We start from the raw sequence: 25,527 nt of genomic DNA, 5'->3' as shown, positions 1-25,527 counted from the left end.
TGCAGATCATCAGGCCCTGGGGATTTATCGGCCTTCAGTCCCATTAGTTTCTCCATCACTATTTTCTTACTAATAATCATTTCCTTTAATTCCTCTTGCTCACTAGACCCTTGGTTCCCTAGCATTTCTGGGATGTTATTTGTGTCCTCTTCCATGAGGACAGAACCAAAGTATTTATTTAATTGTTCTGCCATTCCTTGTTCCCCATTATAAATTCTCCAATTTCTGTCTGTAAAGGACCTTCATTTGTCTGCACTAATCTTTTTCTTTTTACGTACTTGTCGGTTTTTATGTTCCTTGCAAGTTTACTCTCGTACTCTATTTTTCCCCTCTTAATCAATCTCTTGGTCCTTTTTTTACTGAATTCTAAACTGCTCCCAATCCATAGACTTGCTACTTTTTCTGGCAACTTTGTAGAACTCCTCTTTGGATCTAATACCATCCCTAATTTCTTTTGTTTGTCATGTTGGGCCACTTTTCCTTGTGTTTTTACGCCAGAAATTCATGCATTCGTTCCTTAAATATTAACCATTGCCTATCCACCGTCATGCCTTTTAATGAATCTTTCCAGTCTATCATAGCCAATTCATTCCTCATACCTTCGTAGTTTCCTTTGTTTAGATTTGGGACCCTAGTTTCGGATTGGACTACTTCACTTTCCATCTTAAGAATTCAATGTTATGGTCACTCTTCCTTAAAAGGACCCTGCACAACAAGACTGTTAATTAAATCCTTCTCATTACACAATACCCAATCTAGGATAGCCTGTTCCCTAGTAGGCTCAACAACATACTGATCTAAAAACCCATCTCGTACACACTCCAGGAATTCATCTGCCACAGTATTATTACTAATTTGGTTTGGCCAGTCTATATGTAGATTAAAGTCACCTACGATTATTGTAGTACCCATGCTAATTTCCTGTTTGATGCCATCCCCAACAATAGCACTTCTGTTTGGAGGCATATAGACAACTCCCACCAATATTTTCTGCCCCATGGTGCTCCTTAGCTCCACCCAGACTGATTCTAAATCTTGATTTTCTGAGCCAATATCCTTTCTCACTATTGCTCTGATTTCATCCTTTACTAACAACGCCACACCACCCCCTTTTCCTTTTTGCCTGGCCTTCCTAATATCGAATATCCTTGGATATACAGTTCCCAATCCTGGTCACCCTGCAACCATATCGTATCCATTTACATCTATTTGCACTGTTAATTCGTCTTCCTTATTACAGATGCTTCATGCATTCAGATACAATGCTTTTAAATGTGTCTTTTTAACATTATTAGATATCTTAACATTATTTTGTACTATAGCCCTATTTGTCTTAGCTATTTTTTCTTACCTGGACCCTATTTGTTAGTGCACTCTTTTGTGCCCACAGGCTCAGAATCGCCCTCACAGTGGAGGCCAAAGTCACCATCGCCTTGAATTTTTATGCCACGTGGTCTTTCCAGTCTGCCACTGCAGACATTAGCAACATCTCCCAATTCTCGGCACATCTGTGCATCGGGCTGTTCACAGATGCACTGTACAGGAGAAAGGTCCAGTACATCTCCTTCCTGATGAGGGAGAAACAAGTGGAGCGGCAGGCCGGATTTGCCAGAATTGCAGGCTTCCCAAGGGTGCACAGTGCCATTGACCGCACACATGTTAGGCTGAGGGCACCACAACATCACCCCTGAATGTGCAGCTCATATGACCACCATCCTGGCAGTTGATAAGAGGTAACCAGGAAACAGCCATGATTCCTTCATTCTGCCCCAGACTAGTGTGCCCGCCCTCTTCACCGGCCCAAATCAGGATTGCGGTTGGCTGTTTGGGGACAAGGGATATCCCCTGTCCACTTGGCTGCTCATTCCACTGCGGAACCCCAGGACAGCGCCAGAGCATGCATACAATGATGCTCATTCTGCCACCAGGTACATCATCGAGCACTGCATTGGCATCCTTAAGCAGAGGTTCCATTGCCTGGACCGCTCTGGTGGCGCATTGCAGTACCTTCCTCAACGGGTCTCCATATTCGTTGTCGTCTGCTGCATGCAGCACAACCTGGCCATGAGGGGACAGCCGCTGGAGGTCGAGCTAGCAGTACCATCAAAGGAGGAGATCTCCGTCATCCCAGAGCGAGGAGGCATCATCCTCATCGCAATCCTTCAAGGGAAGTGCAGTTGCGTTGCATAGCTGCTCACTTCAGATAATTCCATCCACACATGACCCTTCAGCTCCCACTTTCAATGGCCATCGCAATGGGTACCTTCACGCAGAATTGCTCACTCCCAAATGAAATAGCTGGCCAGATATATGTGCCAAAAATAAAGATTTATCAAATTATCCAATTCAGTGCAAAAACACAACATAAACAATAATAATATAAGTCTAATCATTTTTTACCCCTGTACATCTCACTATAACACCTCTTAAGCGTGACTACCCTAATACTATGCCCAAGTGTCATCCCTGTGGCTGCAACATGGGTCCAGGAATGCTGTTGTGGTTGTTGTGTAGGAGCTACATCTGTCCTTCTAGGATGCCTTGGAACACTTCTGGGCCTGGGAGGGTGCAGTCTGGCTTGGCTCGGGTGGAGGCACTGATGGAGTGGGACATCTGGGGCCAGGAATGTTGCGATCCTGAGAGAGCCCATCATCAGCATCCTGGTCCGGGGAGCCTGCGTCACTCCCCGGGGACGGCACATGACCACCACTACCAAGCTGAGGGAGGTCAGGTCAGTGCTGTGGCGAAAGACCGGATGTTCCCCCATGGCCCGTGTTGGACCCAACAGCGAACACAACACTGAGGTGTCTGGTGGCATCGAGCGGAGACTACAGGAGAGCAGCCAGAGTTTCAAATCCACCAGTGATGGCAGTGGTTTGACGCACCATGGCAGCACTAAGACACTCCATGGCCTGCTGCCCAGAGCTGCATAAGAGCATTCTACGCTTCCAGTACCGTGGCCATCCTCTCCAATGTAGACCGATGTGATCGTTCCCTCGTGCCCGTGCCAATATGGCAGCTGCCACATCACCTGCAGGTTGCATCACAGGTGGATCCACATGGACACTCCGGGAGCTCACCATTGCCTGCTAGGCCCCAGTGCAATATCCAGTGCCACCCCACCTACTACGTCAACTATATCAGACTGCGCATTCCCACCAATATCTGAGCTGGCGCGTGTGGATGGAAGCAGTGACGTGGGCTTGTGCTATCCATCTCTTCCTCGTCCTCCTCTTCCTCATTATTTCTTGGCATGAGCTGGGGAGTGCTGAATATCATGCCTTCATCACTGGAGACCTCAGTGTCCTCATCACTGCTTGAGGAGATATCAGGCAACCTACGTTTCAGGTCTGCATGTGGCCTCTCAAGTGTCTGTTTTGGTGGTGTTTCATCCGCAAGCATAAATGGACGAAGGGCTGCCATGAGGGGGAGGTGGGGTATTAACACATGGAGCCTGCACCTAGCACACTTTTGGACAGAAAAGCACAGTAGGCACTGGCGCATTGAAGTAGCGAGCACATTCAACGATGGCCTCATTTACCAATGCTGCCCTCATCACTGCCGCCAGTAACGCTGCTCACGGGGGGGCGTGACATATACAAGCATAAATGGGAGAAGGGCTGCCTTGAGGGAAAGGTTGGGGAAGAAGGCATGGAGGATGCCCTCCATGAAGGTAAGGAACAGTAGGCGCTGGCACATTGAAGGAGTCATTCAAGGAGGGCCTTCACTTACCCACATCGGCATCTGCAATACCGTCGGCCACAGGGAATGCAGCATGGCCACCGACCAATGCTCGAGCCCTCTGCTCCACAGGTGTGAGCGCCCATGTCTCTGCTTCTCCAGCCCCCGGTCATCATTTGCTCGGCTCTATTGTGAGCCAGTTTGGCCTGCAAAAGAAAGCATGGTCAGTGAGTACCACTGTGATGGCGCATGAGAAATGAGTGCACAAGTGTTTGTATGTGACATGCAGCTGTAAGTGAGAGACGAAAGGGAGCCTCCATTGCAAGAACACACACATATATGTATAGAGGCGTGAACAATGAAATACAGCTTGAGTGACTAAAACAGTGAGTATGGGAAATAAGAGCATGTTGAAGGGGAGTCTTGCAGATGCAAGGTCAGCAGTTGGTGGCAGTGGTACTCACTTTCATAAGCCGCATGATGTCATTAAACCTCTTCCTGCACTGCATGGGTGTCCTCACATATATGGAGGTCCCCGACACCTCCCCTGCAATCTCCCTCCATGCATTATTTACTGCCCGTCTGCCAGGTTTCCCCACATCAGTAAACAGTATTCTTCTCCTCTCCTCCACACCATCCGTCAGTGCCTCCAGCTCCAGATCAGTGAACCCGTTGGCTCTCCTTGCACCTCTTACACCAGCTATCCTTCCAAACACCTTCCCCTCTCAGGTCCCAGCTGCAAACCCTGGCCTTTAAAAAGCAGCTGGCTGGTTAGAAACCCTTACGTGCATGCTGAATTTCTCCGTGGTAATTACGCTCCAATTAACACAGCCACAACACTGAAAAATCCAATTTGGAAGGGTTCCTTAGCACTGGAACCCATTTTATCACTTTTGGAGCTGAATATGGGTTGGGCCAGCACCGAAAAAATTTCGGCGGTACTGGCCCCAAAAAGTCGGGGTGAGTGCCAGCTTTCCAGTGGTGTTGAATTTTGTGTGTCTTACCTTGGCACTCTTGGAGCGATCAGTACATTTCTTTTTGGAGAGCAACTAGATCCTGCAGAAAAATCTGAGGACATTCATGTGTTATGTCACTTCTTGCCATGCCCACTTGCCAATTTGATGTAATACCCATCGACCATCCTCATGGAAGAGGCTCAGAGGGTCCGAAATTCAGTACCGCTGGAAAGCTGGTGCTGCCCCCCCCCCCACCTTTTTGGGACCATTAGCGCTGACATTTTTTCGTGGCTGGGCCACCCCATATTCAGCTCCAAAAGTGAACAAATGGGTTCCATCGCTAATGAACCCTTCCAAAGTGGATTTTTCAGTGGTGTGGCTGTCTTAATTTGAGCGTTATCACCACTGAGAATTTCAGCATGCAGGTAAGGTTTTCTAATGAGCCAGCTGCTCCCTGGCCTTTTTAAAGGACAGGGTTTGCAGCTCGGCCCTGAAGGGAGAAAGGATGGCAAGGAGAGCCAAAAGGTTCACTGATAGGGAACTGGAGACACTGATGGATGGTGTGGAGGACAGAAGAATACAGTTTCCTGACGTGGGGAAACCTGGCAGACCATCAGTACATAATGCATAGAGGGAGATTGCAGGGGAGGTGTCAGGCACCTCATATGTGAGGGCGCACCCTTCCAGAGCTAGTCTGCACCCGACCCTTCCAGGGTGGCGATAGGTCGACGCCTCCTAGCTCTGGGACGAGGGGGGATCCTCCTCGTCCTGCGCCCCCTCCTCCTCAGGTGGTACTGCTGGCTCGACCTCCAGCGGCTGTCCCCTATAATGGCCAGTTTGTGCAGCATGCAGCAGACCGAGATGATTATGGACATCCATTGAGGAGAGTACTGCAAGGTGCCACTGTGGGAGTGCAAGCCTGCATTTCTGAACTTTTTGCTTCCGTGCAGTCTGGAGATCGAAAGAGTTAAAAGTTGGAGGATTCAAGATTGGATTGAAAGAGGCTGCTAGGCGATATGGTGCCTTTTAGCCATTGAAATGTTGAGTATGAGTGCAACTTGTTACTATGCGAATAATAATATATGCATGGAATCAAAGAAACCTCTCTGCTGATCATCTGAGTTGTGTATAATAATTCATGACATTGTTTGTATTTGAGTGTACCTTGTTACAATTTGATGACATCATCTGTATGTTAAACAATCTGGTTTGTGCAAAGTAATTCAGAAAGCAGTTAGCCGTGATTTCAGGACAATGCTATTTTGATTCTACATTGTCTGCATGTTAATGGTCGAAATGTACTAAGGGTTCAAAAGCTTTTTAGGTATAAGAGATGGAACTGGTTTTTGTCACACACACACGGACACCAGACTAGAATCTTGGAAGGTGTATCACAAGCAGCCACGAAACTCGGAGCAAGCAGGGGCTGCCTTTATGAAGTATCTCAGTAATTTCCATGCTGGGTTTGTTTAGTATGAATGTCTAAATAAAAGATCTGATCCTGCCTTTACTACAATTGAGTGTGTGTGTGTGTGTGTGTGTGTGTGTGTACTTCGATGTTTAAAGCATCAAAGCAAAAAGAGCAAGACAGCCATTACAACAGCCACCAGAGTGGTCCAGGCACCAGAAGCTCTGCTTAAGGATGCCTATGCACTTGCTCGATGATGCACCTGGTGGCACAATGCGCATCATCGTATGCATGCTCTGGCGCTGTCCTGGGATTCCGCAGTGGAGTGAGTAGCCAGGTGGACAGGAGATATTCCTTGTCCCCAAGCAGCCAACCTCAATCCTGATTCGGGCCTGTGAAGACGTCGGGCACACTGGTCTGGCGCAGAATGAAGGAATCATGGCTGCTGCCTCCCTTGTCCGCTGCCTCTCTGCATAGTACTGACAACGATGCCTTCTCCTGCATGTCACCCTGCTTCTGACCAGGTAGACTAGGTGTTGCCCTCCCAACACTCCTCTCATCCTTAGGGTAAACCCTGCCAAGCAGGTCTCTGCAGTCCATAGGCCTCCACTAATGAGTCAAACCTGCAAGTTGTACAAAAAAGTCTGTGAAAACCTCTGAGCAGTACTCAGCAGGTTTAATGAAACCAAAACAATTAATAAAACTATTTCAAAAGAAAAATACTGTAGATGCTGGAATCTGAAATAAAAACAATAATGAATAAAACAATTTCCCTACCAAATGGCCCAGATCGTGGCAAAATTTCAGTGGTGTTGCATTCGCGGGGGCACTGCTGGGAAAAATCCCACTTTTTGGATGCTCAATATCGCTGGTCTGGCAGCTTTTCAGCGGCCTACCGCTGTGGAGGTCACCGGTGAAAACCATCCTTTATTGCGGCTTCACCCAGCCGTTTCCGGCGGAAGTGCGCACCGCTCAAATCCCCCGAGTTGAATATGGCTTGGGAAGGGAAAAACACCTGACTGTGGTCCAAACCACGCGGTAGCCGTCCCTTGAGGGACGGTGAATTTCGGCTCCTCTCTATTCTGAAGTATCTGTATCAGGATCTGCATGGCTGCATCTGAAAATTTCAGTGCCCTGCTAGAATTCTTCTTACCTAGACACATTTTGTTGCAGCTCTATGGTATTGTATCCTTATTTTGGGCACAAAATGCACCTCCCCTTTAAATTGCTGCAACTCTTAAGAACCTACAGCAGCATCCAATTTCCCACCTCCGAATCGAAGAGCTGCATATGGAGGGTATGTTTCGCACTGGTAACTTGCCTCAGCCATGCAATTGAGGAGTTACCAGAAAAGAAGAGGTCCCCCCTCTTCTCCTGCAGGCGGTAATTGCTCTTGCCCTACCCACCGCCAGCCCATTTCTCACTGGGAGATAAAAATCAGCTCTATTGACCTTGGGTAATTTCAATACCTTGTAACATTGCAGAATTTGTGTAGAAGTTAAAAGGGACAGCCTGAATCACATATTCCTCAATATTAAGATGATTCAACTTTTCTCCCACGAGTACAGATTTTCCTGTTCCAGCATTTCCTGCTAACATTACTGGCCGTCCAATATCTAGCATTAGATCAATGAAGTAACGTAGGCGAATGGTCTCTGTTGTATGTACGAGGACAGCCTGTGACATAAGTTACAATTAGGAAATATATTTATCAATAGCATGGAATCATAGTTTTCACTTTGAAGCTGCTTATTTTTTTTTAGAATTAATAACTTTTAATTATCATTTTGCAGTGAAGCATCCTTACGCAAAAACAAAGCTTAAGAATAGAACTATGGCAGTCGTATACAGTGTGGAAGGACATCAAGGCACATTAGAATATTCCAGATACATGCAGTGGTACACTATCTGCTCCTATGCAACCTTTTCTCTGCCTATTAGCTATCTTGGTTAACATTTGAGTCTATTTAATGAAGTTTTGGTCTTACTTTCTGCAATCACGTCCTTGGTCCACTATTTTCTGAGCTTTACTACATCAACAAGGCCCTGTGTTTTTCAGTTTTATTTTCTCTACATAATTCCTGCTAATTATTCAGGATTAATTTTGCACAGGTAAAAATCAGGGTATAACTCAAAAGTTTGATGGAAGTCAGAAAAATAATTTATTTTACATATGATGGCTATAAAGTCAATTGCAGAAACATTTACAAATGCTAGCAAATCTGTTATGTTGCTCATGAATACTCCTGGACATGGGCCCAGGAGTGGAGCAATTGAGTGGCAGAGGTGCAATTGGGTAGGAAATACAACACGGGGTCAGGGAGATGAGCGGTTGGGTAAAGTAGGAGTAAGATATGAGACTTGAATTGAAGCAAGGAATGAGTGGGGTCAGTTTCCTGTGAACCAGAAACTGGAAGTAGAACGATCAGGGCCTCAGGTGTACAGAGGTGATCCTAAAGCTGAGAATGCAGTGGAAGCATTCCAAGGGCTAAAGCCAGCAGCAGAGGATGGTGAGAGCTGCAGAGATGATCATGAGTAACAGTGCAAAATACTATATTATTGTTTAATTATATACAAAGGGATTGTAATATATGTCAGTTATATTGCTTTTCTTGGCAACGTTACCAGAGATGGAATTCAAACAGTTATGCTTTGCTCACTTTTGTTGTTCTTACACAAAGAAATGCATGGTTACCTTCAAGTCGGTTTCACCAATTGTGATAATGACCTCTCAGTTTTAAAACTGTCAATGCTTTTCCATCAATAGATGAAAAGGGAATAATGGGTAGACTTACAATTAATGAGTCCTGACACACGCTGTGAGTGAATGGTCTTGCTGTCAATCATTAAAAAAATCCTAGAGTGTTATACATAGAAACATAGAAAATAGGTGCAGGAGCAGGCCATTCAGCCCTTCTAGCCTGCACCGCCATTCAATGAGTTCATGGCTGAACATGAAACTTCAGTACCCCCTTCCTGCTTTCTCACCATACCCCTTGATCCCCCGAGTAGTAAGGACCTCATCTAACTCCCTTTTGAATATATTTAGTGAATTGGCCTCAACTACTTTCTGTGGTAGAGAATTCCACAGGTTCACCACTCTCTGGGTGAAGAAGTTTCTCCTCATCTCGGTCCTAAATGGCTTACCCCTTACCCTCAGACTGTGACCCCTGGTTCTGGACTTCCCCAACATTGGGAACATTCTTTCTGCATCTAACCTGTCTAAACCCGTCAGAATTTTAAACGTTTCTATGAGGTCCCCTCTCATTCTTCTGAACTCCAGTGAATACATTCTTAACTCACTCCAAAATGTAGTGGTGTTCATTAAAAGGGAGGCAACATTAGGCTTCATTCACTAGTAGTTTGAGTAGCTGATAACTGACAGTGATAGCTCAGGTTCCAGACAGCTGAAATTAAATATTATTGGCTAAGATTTTGAACACGCTGTGTTTTTTTGTTTCCGCGGCTCTTCCACCAAAACCACGACAGACGATCCCCCTTGTGAGGAGCAGCCTGTGGTACATGTGTAACTTATATTCTGTAAACTAGAAATAGCATGTAAGGGTTTCACACTCAACAACAACAACTTGTAATTATATAGCGCCTTTATCGTAGTAAAGAGTCCTAAGGACTCTCAAAGGATTTCTCTAAGGAAAACACATTTAATTCTGTTCCTGGCAATGGTGGTCTTCAGAGGTGAGAACTGATACATGGATCTATCTATTGTCCTCAATTTATCAATTGGCCAGGGCTATTGCATTCAATGACGGGCATTTTATGCCTTAGTCAAAAATCGGCTAAGCATTCAATATTGATAAATTGCTGATGAGAAATGCAGCCTTTTTTTTTAAAATGGATTTTATCTCTTTAAATTTTAAGCTGTGAATTACATTTCTGTGAGGAAGCTGCTTAGCTACTGACTGTTCCTTATATGGTGAGTTGGCTGGTCACAAGCAGTGATCAGATGCTCTGAGTCAGCCTGTAGCCAGTTTCAGTCACACCTCCTACACTTACAGATCTTCATGCTTTTAACGTCAGTACCAGCTAGAAGGGAAGTTAGGCTAGATTCTGGATACAGCAAGTAAATGATAACAAAGTGAGAATTTGACAGAGTGAAGAAGTCTGCTCGTTTTCAAAGGGAATTGCGACCATGGAAATCAAGTGAATCTTCAATGATTGCGATATTATTTGTGGGTGTCTTTGCTTTTCTGTAACCTGCTGAAGGTATTACATATTTCTGCGTACATATCATTGTTTTGGATTAAGATGGTTGAGATTAGTCAGATGATCTGGGTTTGGCAAGAGGAGCTTGGAAGGTGATCAGGAAATTGTAGTTGGACGAAGAGTGAAGTTATACTGGCTACAGAGTAATGTGCATATTCATCCTGCAGAACTGTGGGGAAGGCTTTTGTCCTGCAACAGATACAGTTACCTAGCTGTTCAATACTTCAGGGAAGAGAACACAACAATCAATTCGACCCCTCTCTCACACTGCTGTTGGTTTCCTCAGTTGCAAGACCAGAGATCTGAATATTCCTCCCCTTACTCAACCAAATAACTCCAACTCCCCTAGGAACAAGATTCATTCTTGGGGACTTTCTGCTGGAGTGATTCTCCAACTAATACCCAATCTCTAACCGCCCTTTCCCTTCGAAAGTCCTCTGGTGTATCGTTGCCTCCTGTTCAAATCCTTCCAGTCTGATTTCTGCCCATCTCAGAGTGCAAATTGCCTTAGCCAAAGTCATGAATGATATTCTCTGTGAATGTGAGCATGTTGCATTATTATATCTTGTCCTCCTCAACTCTCCTTGCACGGTTCCATTCCTACCTGTCTGGATGTAGTAAGTGCATTTCCAATGATGACTTTTCCTCCCTTTACATCATCACCTCTAGAGTCCCCTAAGAATCCATCTTTGGCCCCTCATCCTTAATTATTTGGTTGCCCCTGAAAATATCATCCACAGGCACAGGGTCAACTTTCTTATGCATACTGATGACACCCAGCTCTATCTCCCCACCACTCATCTTGACCCTTCATCATCATTTGCATGCTATCAAACTGCCTGTTTGAGTTGCAAATTCCTTCAGCTGAACATCACAGCAGCAGGATTGTAGCTATAGTTTTCAGCACTGGCCATAGACTCCACACCCCTGCCAATGATGCCATCCCCTCTCTGGCCACTCACTTAGACTGAACAAAAACATGCACAAGCTCAGCATCATGTTAGACCCTAAGATCTCGGAAAGGGTTAATGACTAATTTTAGACATTGTGTGTACACTGCAAAGACAACAATATGCAGAAATCATGGAAGAAGCTTCATGAAGTTTCTCGCAGGCTTCTGGTTTGTAAAAACAACTGATAACAATCATTTGTATTTATATAGCACCTTTAACGTAGTGAAGTGAAAGGTCCCAAAGCACTTCACAGGAGTATAATGAGAAAAAATTTGACACCGAGCTGCATAAGTAGAAATTAGCGCAGGAGAGAGGTGGGTTTTAAGGAGTGTCTTGAAGCAGGAAAGGGGTGTAGAGAGGCAGAGAGGTTTAGGCAAGGAGTTCCAGAGTTTGGGCCTGGCAACAGAAGGCACGGCCACCAATGGTTGAGTGATTATATTCAGGGATGCTCAAGAGGCCAGAATTAGAGGAGCGCAGACATTTCGGGGGGGGTTGTGGGGCTGGAGGAGACTACAGAGATCGGGAGGGGCAAGGCCATGGAGGGATTTAAAAATAAGGATGAGAATTTTGAAATCGAGGCGTTGCTTAACCAGAAGCCAATGTAGGTCTGCGAGCATAGGGATGATGGGCGAGTGGGACTTGGTATGAATTAGGACACGGGCAGCCGAGTTTTTGGATCACCTGTAATATACGTAGGGTAGAATAAGGAAGAAATTAGGCAAATTCCATGGGACTCAAACTATACAAAGTGGTCAAAGACTGCGGAGGCAGTTGGAATCGTTAAGAAAAGACAGGTTACATTGGACACATACAATGCCTTGACATAGAGTCTGCACACAGATAAGGGAGGTCTTCACATTCTAACCATCTAGAAAAACAAGTGAAATAATGGCACACGGGGAAGTTGAGTGATACACAACACATAGTCAACCATCCATCATTGATGCCTCGCAACAATGGGTGAGTGGCCAAAATGGGACTTCCATTAACTTTTACTCATGCCCCAACTAGCAAGAACCAATTAAAAATGGGGCATCATGGTAGGTCTGGCACTGCAGTTAACGAGAGCCTAACGAAGCACCGCTTAGAGGAGGACATCCCACCAGAAGAATCAGCAAGTGCCATGTGAGAGCTGATCACTCTGCTGCCTTGACGTTGATTCCTTGGTTTAAAGGTCATACGTATTGAAACCTCTCAAATTTGTGCCCTTCTTTCCCACAATTCCATGTTGGAATCTCTCCAATCAGGTTTCTATGTGACCGTGGTAAGCTATCTCTCCTCATCCTTCTCGACCTATCTGCACCCTTCGACACAATTAATCACATCAGCCTCCTCCAATGCCTCTCCTCCATTAGTTAATTGGTAGAACTGCCCTTGCCTGGCTCCGTTCTTATCTATTGAATCGTAACTAGAGGTTCACCTGCAATGGCTTCTTGCACCATTACTTCTGGAGTTCTCCAAGGATCTATCATTGGCCCCTTTCTATTTTTCATCTACATGCTGCCCCTTGGTAATATCATCCGAAAACACAATGGCCCAGAAATTCCGGCCTCCCGCATGCGCTGAAAAACAGCTTTTCCGATCTATCAAGCTGGAGCTTGACAGATCCTTCGCCTCTCGGGAACGAAGACATTTGCGTGGGCAAGATTGCAGTATTTACCCATATCTTGCCCAGAGGATGTCCTGAAAACTCTTGCACCTGATAAAAGCAGATGCATAGCCTACTTTTACAGGCATAAAAGAGTATTAAAATACACATAAAGTTTTAAAAACACATTTTATTGTTAAAAACCCTCCCCACAATGATAAGTTTATTTTAAACTATAATTAAAAAAACTTTTAAAAATCGGTATATATTTTTTTATAATACATAAATAACTTTAATTTAAAATAATAAAAATGTGTTTTTTTAAAAATTTTTTTTATTAGAGTTGTGTGTGTTGGGGGGGGGGGGTTCTTATAATAATGGGAACTCCAACTTATGAAGTTCACATTATGATGAATGAGAATATACTTGACCTAGATTGGCTGCCAAAACCATTTAATTGTAGCTCCAGCCCTGCACACGTCCTGATGTGCACGCGTTCCGACGCGCAGTCCATGGAGGCCTCAGGACCGGGAACTCACAAGGGCGCAGCAGAATCAGCCGACCTGAATTTCTCGGCCAGGAGGTTCCACACATATGCTGACAACATTCAGCTCTATCTCAGCGCCACCTCGCTTGACCCCTGCACTGTCTGATTTATCACACTGCTTGTCATCATCCAATATCGGATGAACAGAAATTTCCTCCAACTAAATATTTTCTTTGGTCCCCGCCATAAACTCCATTCCTTGACCATCATTTGCATCTCTGGTAACTGTCTGAAGCTGAGCTAGACCATTCACAACCTTGGCTGTGTGTCAGCTGTAGTTCAGTGGGTAGCACCCTCACCTGAGTCAGAAGGTTGTAGGTTCAAGTCCCACTCCAGAGAGTTGAGTACAAAACTCTAGACTGACAGTCCAATGCAGTACTGAGGGAGTGCTGCACTGCCGGAGGTGTTGTCTTTTGGATGAGATGTTAAACCGAGACATTGTCTGCCCTCAGGTGGACGTTAAAGATTCTATGGCAGTATTTCAAAGAAGAGCAGGGGAGTTATTCTCAGTAACCTAGTCAATCTATATCCCTCAATCAAAATCACTAAAAAAAAAAGAGAGATTATCTGGTGGTTATCACCTTGCTGAGCGCAAACTAACTGCCGCGTTTCCTACATGATGCAAGATTCCAAAATTCGTGGAAACCCCCCAGTGATTGGACTCATTGAAAAGGAAATTCGATTTGGGACTATTAAGCAGAAAGTTTAGGATCCTAAAATGCTTATGGAAGAAATCTACGAGTTTTAACCAAGTTTGGGATTTTTAAGGTGAATGTTGAGTCTGTGAGAAAAGGGGTGGGTTCAACCTCTAAAAGGCCAGTTTGGATATAGGAGCTAATCAAGCTGTCTGGGGAACGGTTTACCCTCGAAACCTGCTCTCTAGAAGACATTTACATTTTAACAATCGATCCAAGGAAGTATAGTTTCAATCCAAGCATAAAAACCTATCCAACACGTGCATAAAGCTAATCACTTTTCCGGCCTGCATAGAAAGCTGGGACCCAGGCAGACGACTCGACACCAGAAACTAACAATTACGACTCAAAACCGACAGATAATTCCAGCAATTGACAAGAGCTCGGCAGCTCAGAAAAGTCTATCAACACCAGATTAAAAACACTGAATCAAGTTTCAGTTAGCTGGGTTGCAAAACTTCAAAGAACCATGGTTGATTTGGGGGTCAGATAAGGCAGCCTCTCAAAGTATAATTGAGGCCTGTTTTTTCAGTCAGGACTGCACTTTGCTTCTACACCAGCTTTGTATGCTTCAGACCTGGCAGACTTCAAGATCAGCACACCAGCTTTGTTAACCTGGTTCTTCAGAACATCAACCAAGACAGTATCGCAAATGACCAGGACACCAAGCATGCTGTGGCAGCAAGAGGCTCACGAAACAACCACCAAGATATTACCAGCAACCAAATTGGTAATATTGAGCAACCGCGACCAATGATTTCAAAACCGAAGTCAACTCGACAAAAACCCGAAGATTTGTAAGCTGTTTCCACTCTACAAGCTATCCTTGAGCTAGCAACGGGTAAAACATTACCTAAAAGAACTTTAAAACCTACTGCTGAATGAAGAAAGTGGGTACTTGCCCCATAGATCCAATATGCGCCCTACCACATCAGCGGACACCACCCAACTGAGGAACACGCAGCAAGAAGTCCTCTCCTATGTTCGGGGTACAGCTAGCAGAATCGACAAAATCCAACCAACCCCGAAACCGCGACCCATTACTGGCTGTCAAGGAAGGATTGGTGAGCCTAGTCCCTGAAGCCCTAGAACCTAACTTAGTTAGATAGGGGAATTGGGAGGTGGGAGGTATTGTACTGCTGTGTATTCTCTTGTTTTTTTAGTAAAGGATTTCCCATTAGAATGGTAAGTTCTCAGTTTTTAATAATAGGTGTATTCATTCTTCTTGAACAAAATCCATACCTTCTTTGCACAAAATGGCTGTCTGCTGCACTTTATCACATCCTGATTAATAAATCCAAGCTCAAGAACCAGGGAGTGGGAGCGACTCGCAACCGTTCTGGGTCAGGAAGACAAGTTGACAGACCCACCACCCCTTACAATGCAAAAAGTATTTCATTGGCTGTAAAGCACTTTGGGATATCCGGTGGTAGTGAAAGGCGTTAAATAAATCCGTCTTTTTTTTTGGTGTTGCGTTTGATCCCGAGATGAGTTCCTGACCACATATCCGCTCCATCACCAAGACTGCCTGTTATATGTGGACTTGTATTTACTCTGTATAGCCACTAGAGGGCTCATTCCCCGGAGTCCCAAGGGATCCCATAATCCCTTGGAGCACAGGTATTTAAGAAGGCTTCACAGGTTGGAGAGGCACTCGGAAGACCTGCAATAAAAGACTAAGGTCACACTTTACTTTGAGCTCAGTGTTCAAGCTTACTCTTTCTCCATGCACAACAACCGGCGACGAGATACAGATAGCGAACCCAAAGATGCAGAGAACAGTGGGCATCCTGGAGAAATTTTCAGAGGGAGATGATTGGGAAACTTTTGTGGAGCGACTCGACCAATACTTCGTGGCCAACGAGCTAGATGGGGAAGAGAGCACTGCCAAACGTAGAGCGATCCTCCTCACCGTCTGTGGGGCACCAACATATGGCCTCATGAAGAATCTGCTCACTCCAGCGAAACCCACGGAGAAATTGTACGACGATTTGTGCACAATGGTCCGAGAGCATTTGAACCCGAAGGAAGGCGTTCTGATGGCGAGGTATCGGTTCTACACCTACAAAAGGTCTGAAGGCAAGGAAGTGGCGAGTTATGTCGCCAAGCTGAGACGCCTTGCAGGACATTGTGAATTTGAAGGACATTTGGAGCACATGCTCAGAGACTTTTTCGTACTTGGCATTGGCCATGAAACCATACTTCGCAAGCTTTTGACTGTAGAGACCCCAACCTTGAGTAAGGCCATAGCGATAGCCCAGGCGTTCATTGCCACCAGTGACAATACGAAGCAAATCTCAGCACACAAGTGCTGCTACAAGTACTGTGAACAAAGTGATGTTGTTTTTGAATTGGAACGTACAGGCAGGTCATACATAGCTACAGCTACACGTCCGCAGATGACTCAGAGTCCACCATCAAGGGTGATGAATGCAAGGCCATTAACACGTTGTTGGCGCTACGGGGATGATCATCGTTTCCATTCATTCCAATTCAAAGGATACGTTTGCAAGAGCTGTGGAACAATGGGACACCTCCAACGAGGGTGCAGACGAGCTGCTGAGCCTGTTAAACCTGCAAACCACCACGTTGCAGAGGAGGACAGATCCACAGAAGATCACTATGAACCAGAGCCTCAGATAGAGGAGGCAGAGGTACATGGGGTGCACCATGAATTGTCCCCCGATAATGCTGAATGTTGAACTAAATGGACTCCAGGTGTCAATGGAGTTGGACACAGGTACGAGCCAGTCCATCATGGGCAAAAAGACTTTTGAAAGGTTGTGGTGCAACAAGGCCTCAAGGCCAGTCTTAACTCCAGTTCGCACGAAACTAAGAACTTACACTAAAGAACTGATTCCTGTAATCGGCAGTGCTACCGTAAAGGTCTCCTATGATGGAACGGTGCACAAGCTACCACTCTGGATGGTATCGGGCGATGGTCCCACGCTGCTCGGCAGGAGCTAGCTGGGAAAGATACGCTGGAACTGGGACGACGTCCGAGCGCTATCGCCCGCTGACGACACTTTGTGTGCCCGGGTCTTAAACAAATTTCCTTCACTGTTCGAACCAGGCATCGGGAAATTCCAAGGAGCAAAAGTGCAGATCCACCCAATTCCGGGGGCGCGACAAGGCGAGAGCAGTACCGTACATGAGAGAAAAAGATAGCGATCGAGCTAGACCAGCTGCAATGAGAGGGCATCATTTCACCGATTGAGTTCAGTGAGTGGGCCAGTCCTATTGTCCCAGTCCTCAAGGGAGACGGCACTGTCAGACTCTGTGGCGATTACGAAGTAACTATCAATCGTTTCTCATTGCAGGACCAATACCCACTACCAAAAGCCGACAACCTCTTTGCAACGCTGGCGGGAGGAAAGACGATCACAAAGTTGTATCTGACTTCAGCCTGCATGACCGCAGGAACTGGAGGAATCATCGAAGGCCCTCACTGGCATCAATACACACAAAAGGTCTTTATGTTTATAACAGATGCCCATTTGGAATCCGATCAACGGCGGCGATATTCCAGAGAAACATGGAAAGTTTACTGAAGTCGGTCCCGCACACTGTGGTCTTCCAGGACGACATCTTGGTCACAGGTCGGAACACAGTCGAGCACCTGCAGAACCTGGAGGAGGTTTTTAGTCGACTCAACCGTGTGGGGCTCAGGTTAAAATGCTCGAAGTGCGTTTTCCTGGAGCCTGAAGTGGAGTTCCTGGGAAGGAGGATTGCGGCGGACAGCATCAGGCCCACCAACGTGAAGACGGAGGCAATGTAGAATGCACAGAGGCCACAGAACGTGACGCAGCTGCGGTCGTTTCTGGGACTCTTGAACTACTTTGGTAACTTCTTACCAGGTCTCAACACCCTGCTAGAACCACTACATGTCTTACTACGAAAAAGGGGCGAATAGGTTTGGGGCAAAAGCCAAGAAAATGCCTTTGTGAAAGCGAGAAAATTGTTACGCTCAAACAAATTGCTTGTGTTGTATGATCCATGTAAGCATTTGGTACTAGCACGTGATGCGTCATCATATGGCGTCAGGTGTGTATTGCAACAAGCTAATGATTTTGGGAAACTGCAACCGGTTGCTTGTGCATCCAGGAGTCTGTCGAAGGCTGAGAGAGACTACAGCATGATTAAAAAAGAAGCGGTAGCGTATGTCGACGGGGTAAAGAAAATGCATCAATACCTGTTTGGGCCAAAATTCGAATTGGAAACTGACCATAAGCCACCTATATCCCTGTTTTCTGAGAGTAAAGAGATAAATACCAACGCATCGGCCTGCATAAAGAGATATGCGCTCACGTTGTCCGCATACAACTACGCCATCCGCCACAGAAAACTGCGCCGATGCTCTCAGTAGGCTGCCATTGCCCACCACGGGGATGGAAATGGCACAGCCCACAGATCTAGCCATGGTTATGGAAGCACTTGAGTGAGCAATCACCCGTCACTGCCCGGCAGATCAAAACCTGGTCAAGCCAGGACCCTTTATTATCTCTAGTCAAAAGCTGTGTGCTTCACGGGAGCTGGTCCAGTGTCCCAGTGGAAATGCAGGAAGAGATAAAGCCGTTCCAGCAGCGCAAAGATGAAATCTCTATACAGGCAGAATGCCTTCTGTGGGGCAATCGAGTAGTGGTCCCCAAGAATGGCAGAGACATCTTCGTCAATGACCTCCACAGTATCCACCCAGGCATCGTAATGATGAAAGCGATAGCCAGATCCCACGTGTGGTGGCCCGCTATTGATGCGGACTTAGAGTCCTGCGTTCACAGATACAATACATGCTCGCAGTTAAGCAATGTTCCCAGGGAGGCGCCGTTAAGTTTATGGTCTTGGCCCTCCAAACCGTGGTCTAGGATACCGTTGACTATGCAGGCCGGTTCTTGGGTAAAATGTTCCTTGTGGTTGTGGACGTGTACTCCAAGTGGATTGAATGTGAGATAATGTCGGCAAGCACGTCCACTGCCACTATTGAATACCTGCGGGCCATATTTACCACTTACGGCTTATTCGATGTTCTGGTGAGCGACAACGGGCCATGTTGTATCAGTGCTGAGTTCAAAGAATTCATGACCTGTAACGGGTTCAAACATGTCACATCTGCCCTGTTTAAAGCAGTGTCCAATGGTCAGGCAGAGAGAGCAGTGCAAACCATCAAGCAAGGCTTGAAGAGGGTAAGTGAAGACTCACTGCAGACTCGCCTATCCAGAGTCCTGCTTAGCTACCGCACGAGACCACACTCACTCACTGGGATCCCACCTGCTGAACTGCTCATGAAAAAAGCACTTAAGACAAGGCTCTCGGTAGTTCACCCTGATCTACATGAACAGGTAGAGAGCAGGCGGCTTCAACAAAGTGCATACCATGATAGCGCAAATGTGTCACGCGAGATTGAAGTCAATGATCCTGTATTTGTATTAAATTATGGACAAGGTCCCAAGTGGCTTCCCAGCACTGTCGTGGCCAAAGAGGGGAGCAGGGTGTTTCGGGTCAAACTTTCAACTGGACTCATTCACCGGAAACACTTGGACCAAATCAAACTCAGATTCACGGGCTACCCGGAGCAACCCACCTTGGACCCGACCTTTTTTGATCTCCCAACACACACACACATACACACACACACACACACACACACGTGGCAACCGACACCACGGTTGACTACGAAGCAGAACCCATCATCCACAGCAGCCCTGAAGGGCCCAACACACCAAGCAGCCCAGCAAGGGCCCAACAAATGATTCAACAACACCAGCTTTCACACCGAGACGATCAACCAGGGCAAGAAGGGCCCCAAATTGACTCACATTGTAAATAGTTACACTATTGACTTTGGGGGGAAATGTTGTTATATATGTGGACTTGTATTTACTCTGTACAGCCACCAGAGGGCTCATCCCCTGGAGTCCCAAGGGATCCCATAATCCCTTGGGAGCACAGGTATTTAAGAAGGCTTCACAGGTTGGAGAGGCACTCTGAAGACCTGCGATAAAAGACTAAGGTCACACTTTACTTTGAGCTCACGGTGTTCAGTCAGATTCTCTCCATACACAACACTGCCTACTTCCACCTCCGTGACATTGCCCAACAACGACCTTGCCTCAGCTCACCTGCTGCTGAAACCCTCTTTGTTACCTCTAGACTTGCTTAACATAGAAACATAGAAAGTAGGTGCAGGAGGTGGCCATTCAGCCCTTCGAGCCTGCACCACCATTCAATATGATCATGGCTGATCATGCACCTTCAGTACCCCTTTCCTGCTTTCTCTCCATACCCCTTGATCCCTTTAGCTGTAAGGGTCACATCTAACTCCCTTTTGAATATATCTAACAAACTGGCCTCAACAACTTTGTGGTAGAGAATTCCACAGGTTCACAATTCTCTGAGTGAAGAAGTTTCTCCCCATCTCGGTCCTAAATGGCACACCCCTTATCCTTAGACTGTGACCACTGGTTCTGGACTTCCCCAACATCGGGAACGTTCTTCCTGCATTGAACCTGTCTAATCCCATCAGAATTTTATATGTTCCTATGAGATCCTCTCTCATTCTTCTAAATTCCAGTGAATATAAGCCTAGTCGATCCAGTCTTTCTACATATGTCAGTCCTGCCATCCGGGAATCAGTCTGGTGAACCTTCGCTGCACTCCCTCAATAGCAAGAATGTCCTTCCTCAGATTAGGAGACCAGAACTGCAGACAATACTCAAGGTGTGGTCTCACCAAGGCCCTGTACAACTGCAGTAAGACCTCCCTGTTCCTATACTCAAATCACCTCGCTATGAAGGCCAGCATTCCATTTGCTTTCTTTACTGCCTGCTGTACCTGCATGCCTACCTTCAATGACTGATGTACCATGATACCCAGGTTTCGTTGCCTAATCTGACACCATTCAGATAATAATCTGCCTTCCTGTTTTTGCCACCAAAGTGGATCACCTCACGTTTATCCATATTATACTGCATCTGCCATGCATTTGCTCATTCACCTAACTTGTCCAAGTCCCCCTGCAGCCTCCTAGCATCCTCCTCGCAGCTCGCACTGCCACTCAGCTTAGTGTCATCTGCAAACATTAATGATTTAGAAAAAGGAATTGAATGTATGTTGTAAATAGCTGGGGTCCCAGCACTGAACCCTGTGGCACCCCGCTAGTCACTGCCTGCCATTCCAAATCAGGACCAGTTTATTCCTACTCTTTGCTTCCTGTCTGCCAACCAGTTCTCTATCCACGCCAATACATTACCCCCAATACCATTGAGAATGTGTGCAGAAGGATTATGAATGTGGCAGAGGGATGGAGATAGGGAATCATGGGAAAATAGCTAAAGTGGTGTCAAGATGCTGACAATTGCAGAATCAACAGAAAAAAAGGGGTTACTGAGAGTTGAGGTTAAACACGGGTCACGGGAAAGAAAAGGCAATCATGGATAGGAGAGGGCAACGTAATGCTTTTTACTGATAGGAGGGAAATAGGTTTTACTGATAAGGAAGAAGAATTTAATGAGGCTATAAACAAGCTGACCTCAGGGCCAGCTCTAATTAGGAGACCTCCTCGCCTGCCATTGGACATACTCGGGGGGGGGGGGGCGGGGGGTGGAGGGGAGGAAGAAAGGGAGTGGATAGACCAAGTGCTAATCAAATGTGTTATGTTTTGAAAATGTATAACTACTGTGCTTTTCGCGCTGTAAAGGGGCTTGTCCAGAGGAAGGTAAACAGGCTCTGATTGAGAGTGTTCCTTTGTCTTGACAAGTCCCGGCCGAAGAATCTTCAATAAAGGTCTTTTACAGAAAAGGCAAGAAGGTGTTTGCGTCAGTGTATTCACTGAAACAGATTGAGGGAAAAAGAATCTGTATTAACACCATGTGCCTTAATTTTGCACACTAATCTCCTGTGTGGGACCTTGTCAAAAGCCTTTTGAAAGTCCAAATACTACCACATCCACTGGTTCTCCCTTATCCACTCTACTAGTTACATCCTCAAAAAACTCTAGATTTGTCAAGCATGATTTCCCTTTCATAAATCTATGTTGACTTGGACCGATCCTGTCACCGCTTTCCAAATGCGCTGCTATTACATCTTTAATAACTGATTCCAGCATTTTCCCCACCACCGATGTCAGGCTAACCAGTCTATAATTCCCAGTTTTCTCTCTCTCCCTCCTTGTAACCCCACTTTTTAAACATTAGCTACCCTCCAATCCATAGGAACTGAACCAGAGTCCATGGAATGTTGGAAAATGACCACCAATGCATCTATTATTTCTAGGGCCACTTCCTTAAGTACTCTGGGATGCAGACTATCAGGCGCTGGGGATTTATCGGCCTTCAGTCCCTTCAATTTCCCTAACACCATTTCCTGACTAATAAGGATTTCCCCCAGTTCCCCCTTCTCGCTAGACCCTCAGTCCCCTAGTATTTTCGGGAGGTTATTCGTGTCTTCCTTAGCTGGGCACGCCATGTAGTTCGCATGCCAGACACTAGACTCCCAAAACAAGCGCTCTACTCGGAACTCGTCCACAACAAACGAGCCAAAGGCAGGCAGAGGAAACGTTAAGGACACCCTCAAAGGCTCCCTGATAAAGTGCCCACTGACACCTGGGAGTCCCTGGCCATAGGCCGCCCTAAGTGGAGGAAGTGCATTCGGGAGGGCGCTGAGCTCCGATTATCGTCGCCGAGACCATGCAGAAATCAAGCGCAGGCAGATGAAGGAGTGTGCGGCAAACCAGGTTCCCTGCCCACCCTTTCCCTCAACGACTATCTGTCCCACCTGTGACAGAGACTGTGATTCTCGTATTGGACTGTTCAGCCACCTAAGGACTCATGCTAAGAGTGGAAGCAAGTCTCCCTTGATTCCGAGGGACTGCCTATGATGATGAGTGAAGACAGAACCAAAGTATTTGTTCAATTGGTCTGCCATTTACTTGTTCCCCATTATGAAATCAACTGATTCTGACTGCAAGGGACCTACATTCATCCTCACTAATCTTTTTCTCTTTACATATCTATAGAAGCTTTTGCAGTCAGTTGTTATGTTCCCTGCAAGCTTACTCATACTCTATTTTCCCCCTCCTAATTAAACCCTTAAGTCCTCCTCTGCTGAATTCTAAATTTCTCCCTGTCCTCAGGTTTGCTACTTTTTCTGGCCAATTTATATGCCTCTGCCTTGGATTTAACACTTTCCCTAATTTTCCTTGTTAGCCACGGTTGAGCCACCTTCCCTTTTTTATTCTTACGCCACACAGGGATGCACAATTGTTGTAGTTTATCCATTTGATAATTAAATGTCTGCCATTGTCTATCCACCATCAGCCCTTTAAGTATCATTCTCCAGTCTATGCTAGCCAATTCACGTCTCATACCGTCAAAGTTTCCTTTCTTTAAGTTCAGGACTCTAGTCTCTGAATTAAATGTGTCACTCTCCATCTTAATGAAGAATTCTACTATATTATGGGCACTCTTCCCCAAGGGGCCCCGCACGACTAGATTGCTAATTAATCTTCTCTCGTTACACTAGACCCAGTCTAGGATGGCCAGCTCTCCAGTTGGTTCCTCGACATATTGGTCTAGAAAACCATCCCTTATACACTCCAGGAAATCCTCCTCCACAGTATTGCTACCAGTTTGGTTAGCCCAATCAAAATGCAGATTAAAGTCACCCATGATAACTGCTGTACCATTATTGCACGCATCTCTAATTTCCTGTTTGATGCCATCCCCAACCTTCTTGTTTGGTGGTCTGTACACAACTCCGACTAACTGGAGTTCAGAAGAATGAGAGGGGACCTCATAGAAACGTTTAAAATTCTGACGGGTTTAGACAGGTTAGATGCAGGAAGAATGTTCCCAATGTTGGGGAAGTCCAGAACCAGGGGTCACAGTCTGAGGATAAGGGGTAAGCCATTTAGGACCGAGATGAGGAGAAACTTCTTCACCCAGAGAGTGGTGAACCTGTGGAATTCTCTACCACAGAAAGTAGTTGAGGCCAATTCACTAAATATATTCAAAAGGGAGTTAGATGAAGTCCTTACTACTCGGGGGATCAAGGGTTATGGCGAGAAAGCAGGAAGGGGGTACTGAAATTTCATGTTCAGCCATGAACTCATTGAATGGCGGTGCAGGCTAGAAGGGCTGAATGGCCTGCTCCTGCACCTATTTTCTATGTTTCTATGTTTAACGCTTTCTGCCCTTTGGTGTTTCGCAGCTCTACCCATGTAGATTCCACATCATCCACGCTAATGTCCTTCCTTACTATAGCGTTAATGGTTAAAGAGGAGATTAACGCTACCCCACCTCTTTTTCCTTCCTGTCTGTCTTTCCTGAATATTAAATATCCCTGGATGTTGAGTTCCCAGCCTTGGTTACCTTGGAGCCATGTCTCCATAATCCCAATACATCATATCCGTTAACAGCTATCTGCGGTCAATTCATCCACCTTATTATGAATGCTCCTCGCATCAGAGCCTTCATTATTCCAATGCTCACCTGGCTAGCCTCCCATCTTCCACTCGACAAACTTGTGCTCATCCAAAACTCTGCTGTCTGTATCTTAACTCACACCAAGTTTCGTTCACCCATCACCCAGTGTTTGCTGACCTACACTCATCTGACAATGTCTCAATTTTAAAATTCTCATCCTGGTTTTCCAAATCACTCCAAGGCTTTGCCCCTCCCCATCTCTAACCTCCTCCAGTCCTGCAACCCTTCGAGATTTTTGCGCTCCTCCAATTCTGGTCTCTTGCACATCCCTAATTTTAATTGCTCCACCATTTCAGCTGCCTTGGCTCTAAGCTCCAGAATTTCCTCCTTATACCTCTCCGCCTGTACCTCTCGCTTCTCCATCAAGGTGCTCCTTAAAACCTACCTTTTTGACCAAGTTTTTGATCATCTGTCCTGATATCTCCTTTTGTGGCTCAGTGTAAAACATATTTTTATTGATAACGTTCTTAAGCACCTTGGGGCGATTTGCTACATTACAGGTGCTATATAAATGCAAATTGTTATTGCTGTCTTTATGGTTGTGTAAACTGCTTTAATGTATCTATCTAATCATAGCCAGACAGGTTCTCAGGTTCTATTTCCGCCCCCACATCGTTACCTCTGGTGTCTCCCAAGGATCTATCCTTGGCCCCCTCCTATTTATCATCTACATGTTGCCCCTTGGCAACATCATTCGAAAACACAGCATCAGTTTCCATATGTACACTGATGACACCCAGCTGTACTTCACTACCAATTCTCTCGACTCCTCCACGGTCTCTAAATTGTCAGACTGCTTGTCCGACATCCAGTTCTGAATGAGCAGAAACTTTCTCCAATTGAATATTGGGAAGACCGAAGCCATTGTTTTCAGTCCCTGCCACAAACTCCGTTCCCTAGCCACTGACACCACCCCTCTCCCCAACTTCTGTCTGAAGCTAAAACAGACTGTTTGCAACCTTGGTGTCATATTGGATCCTGAAATGAACTTTCGACC

General features: G+C 45.8%; 1 protein-coding gene across 1 annotated transcript in view; it reads right to left on the bottom strand.

Moving 5' to 3' along the window:
* Positions 1-25,527, bottom strand: part of LOC139226779 (dynein axonemal heavy chain 17-like) — a 1,002,254-nt gene that overhangs the window by 255,617 nt on the left and 721,110 nt on the right. Inside the window, exon 47 of the mRNA XM_070857781.1 lies at positions 7,515-7,722. Within this exon, the coding sequence (XP_070713882.1) occupies positions 7,515-7,722 (208 nt within the window). The remainder of the gene's footprint in view (positions 1-7,514; positions 7,723-25,527) is intronic.

Source organism: Pristiophorus japonicus, chromosome 16 (assembly GCF_044704955.1).
Source record: "Pristiophorus japonicus isolate sPriJap1 chromosome 16, sPriJap1.hap1, whole genome shotgun sequence".
Taxonomy (NCBI): domain Eukaryota; kingdom Metazoa; phylum Chordata; class Chondrichthyes; family Pristiophoridae; genus Pristiophorus; species Pristiophorus japonicus.
The sequence above is the reverse complement of the archived record's forward strand: the minus strand, read 5'-3'. Positions and strand labels throughout refer to the sequence as shown.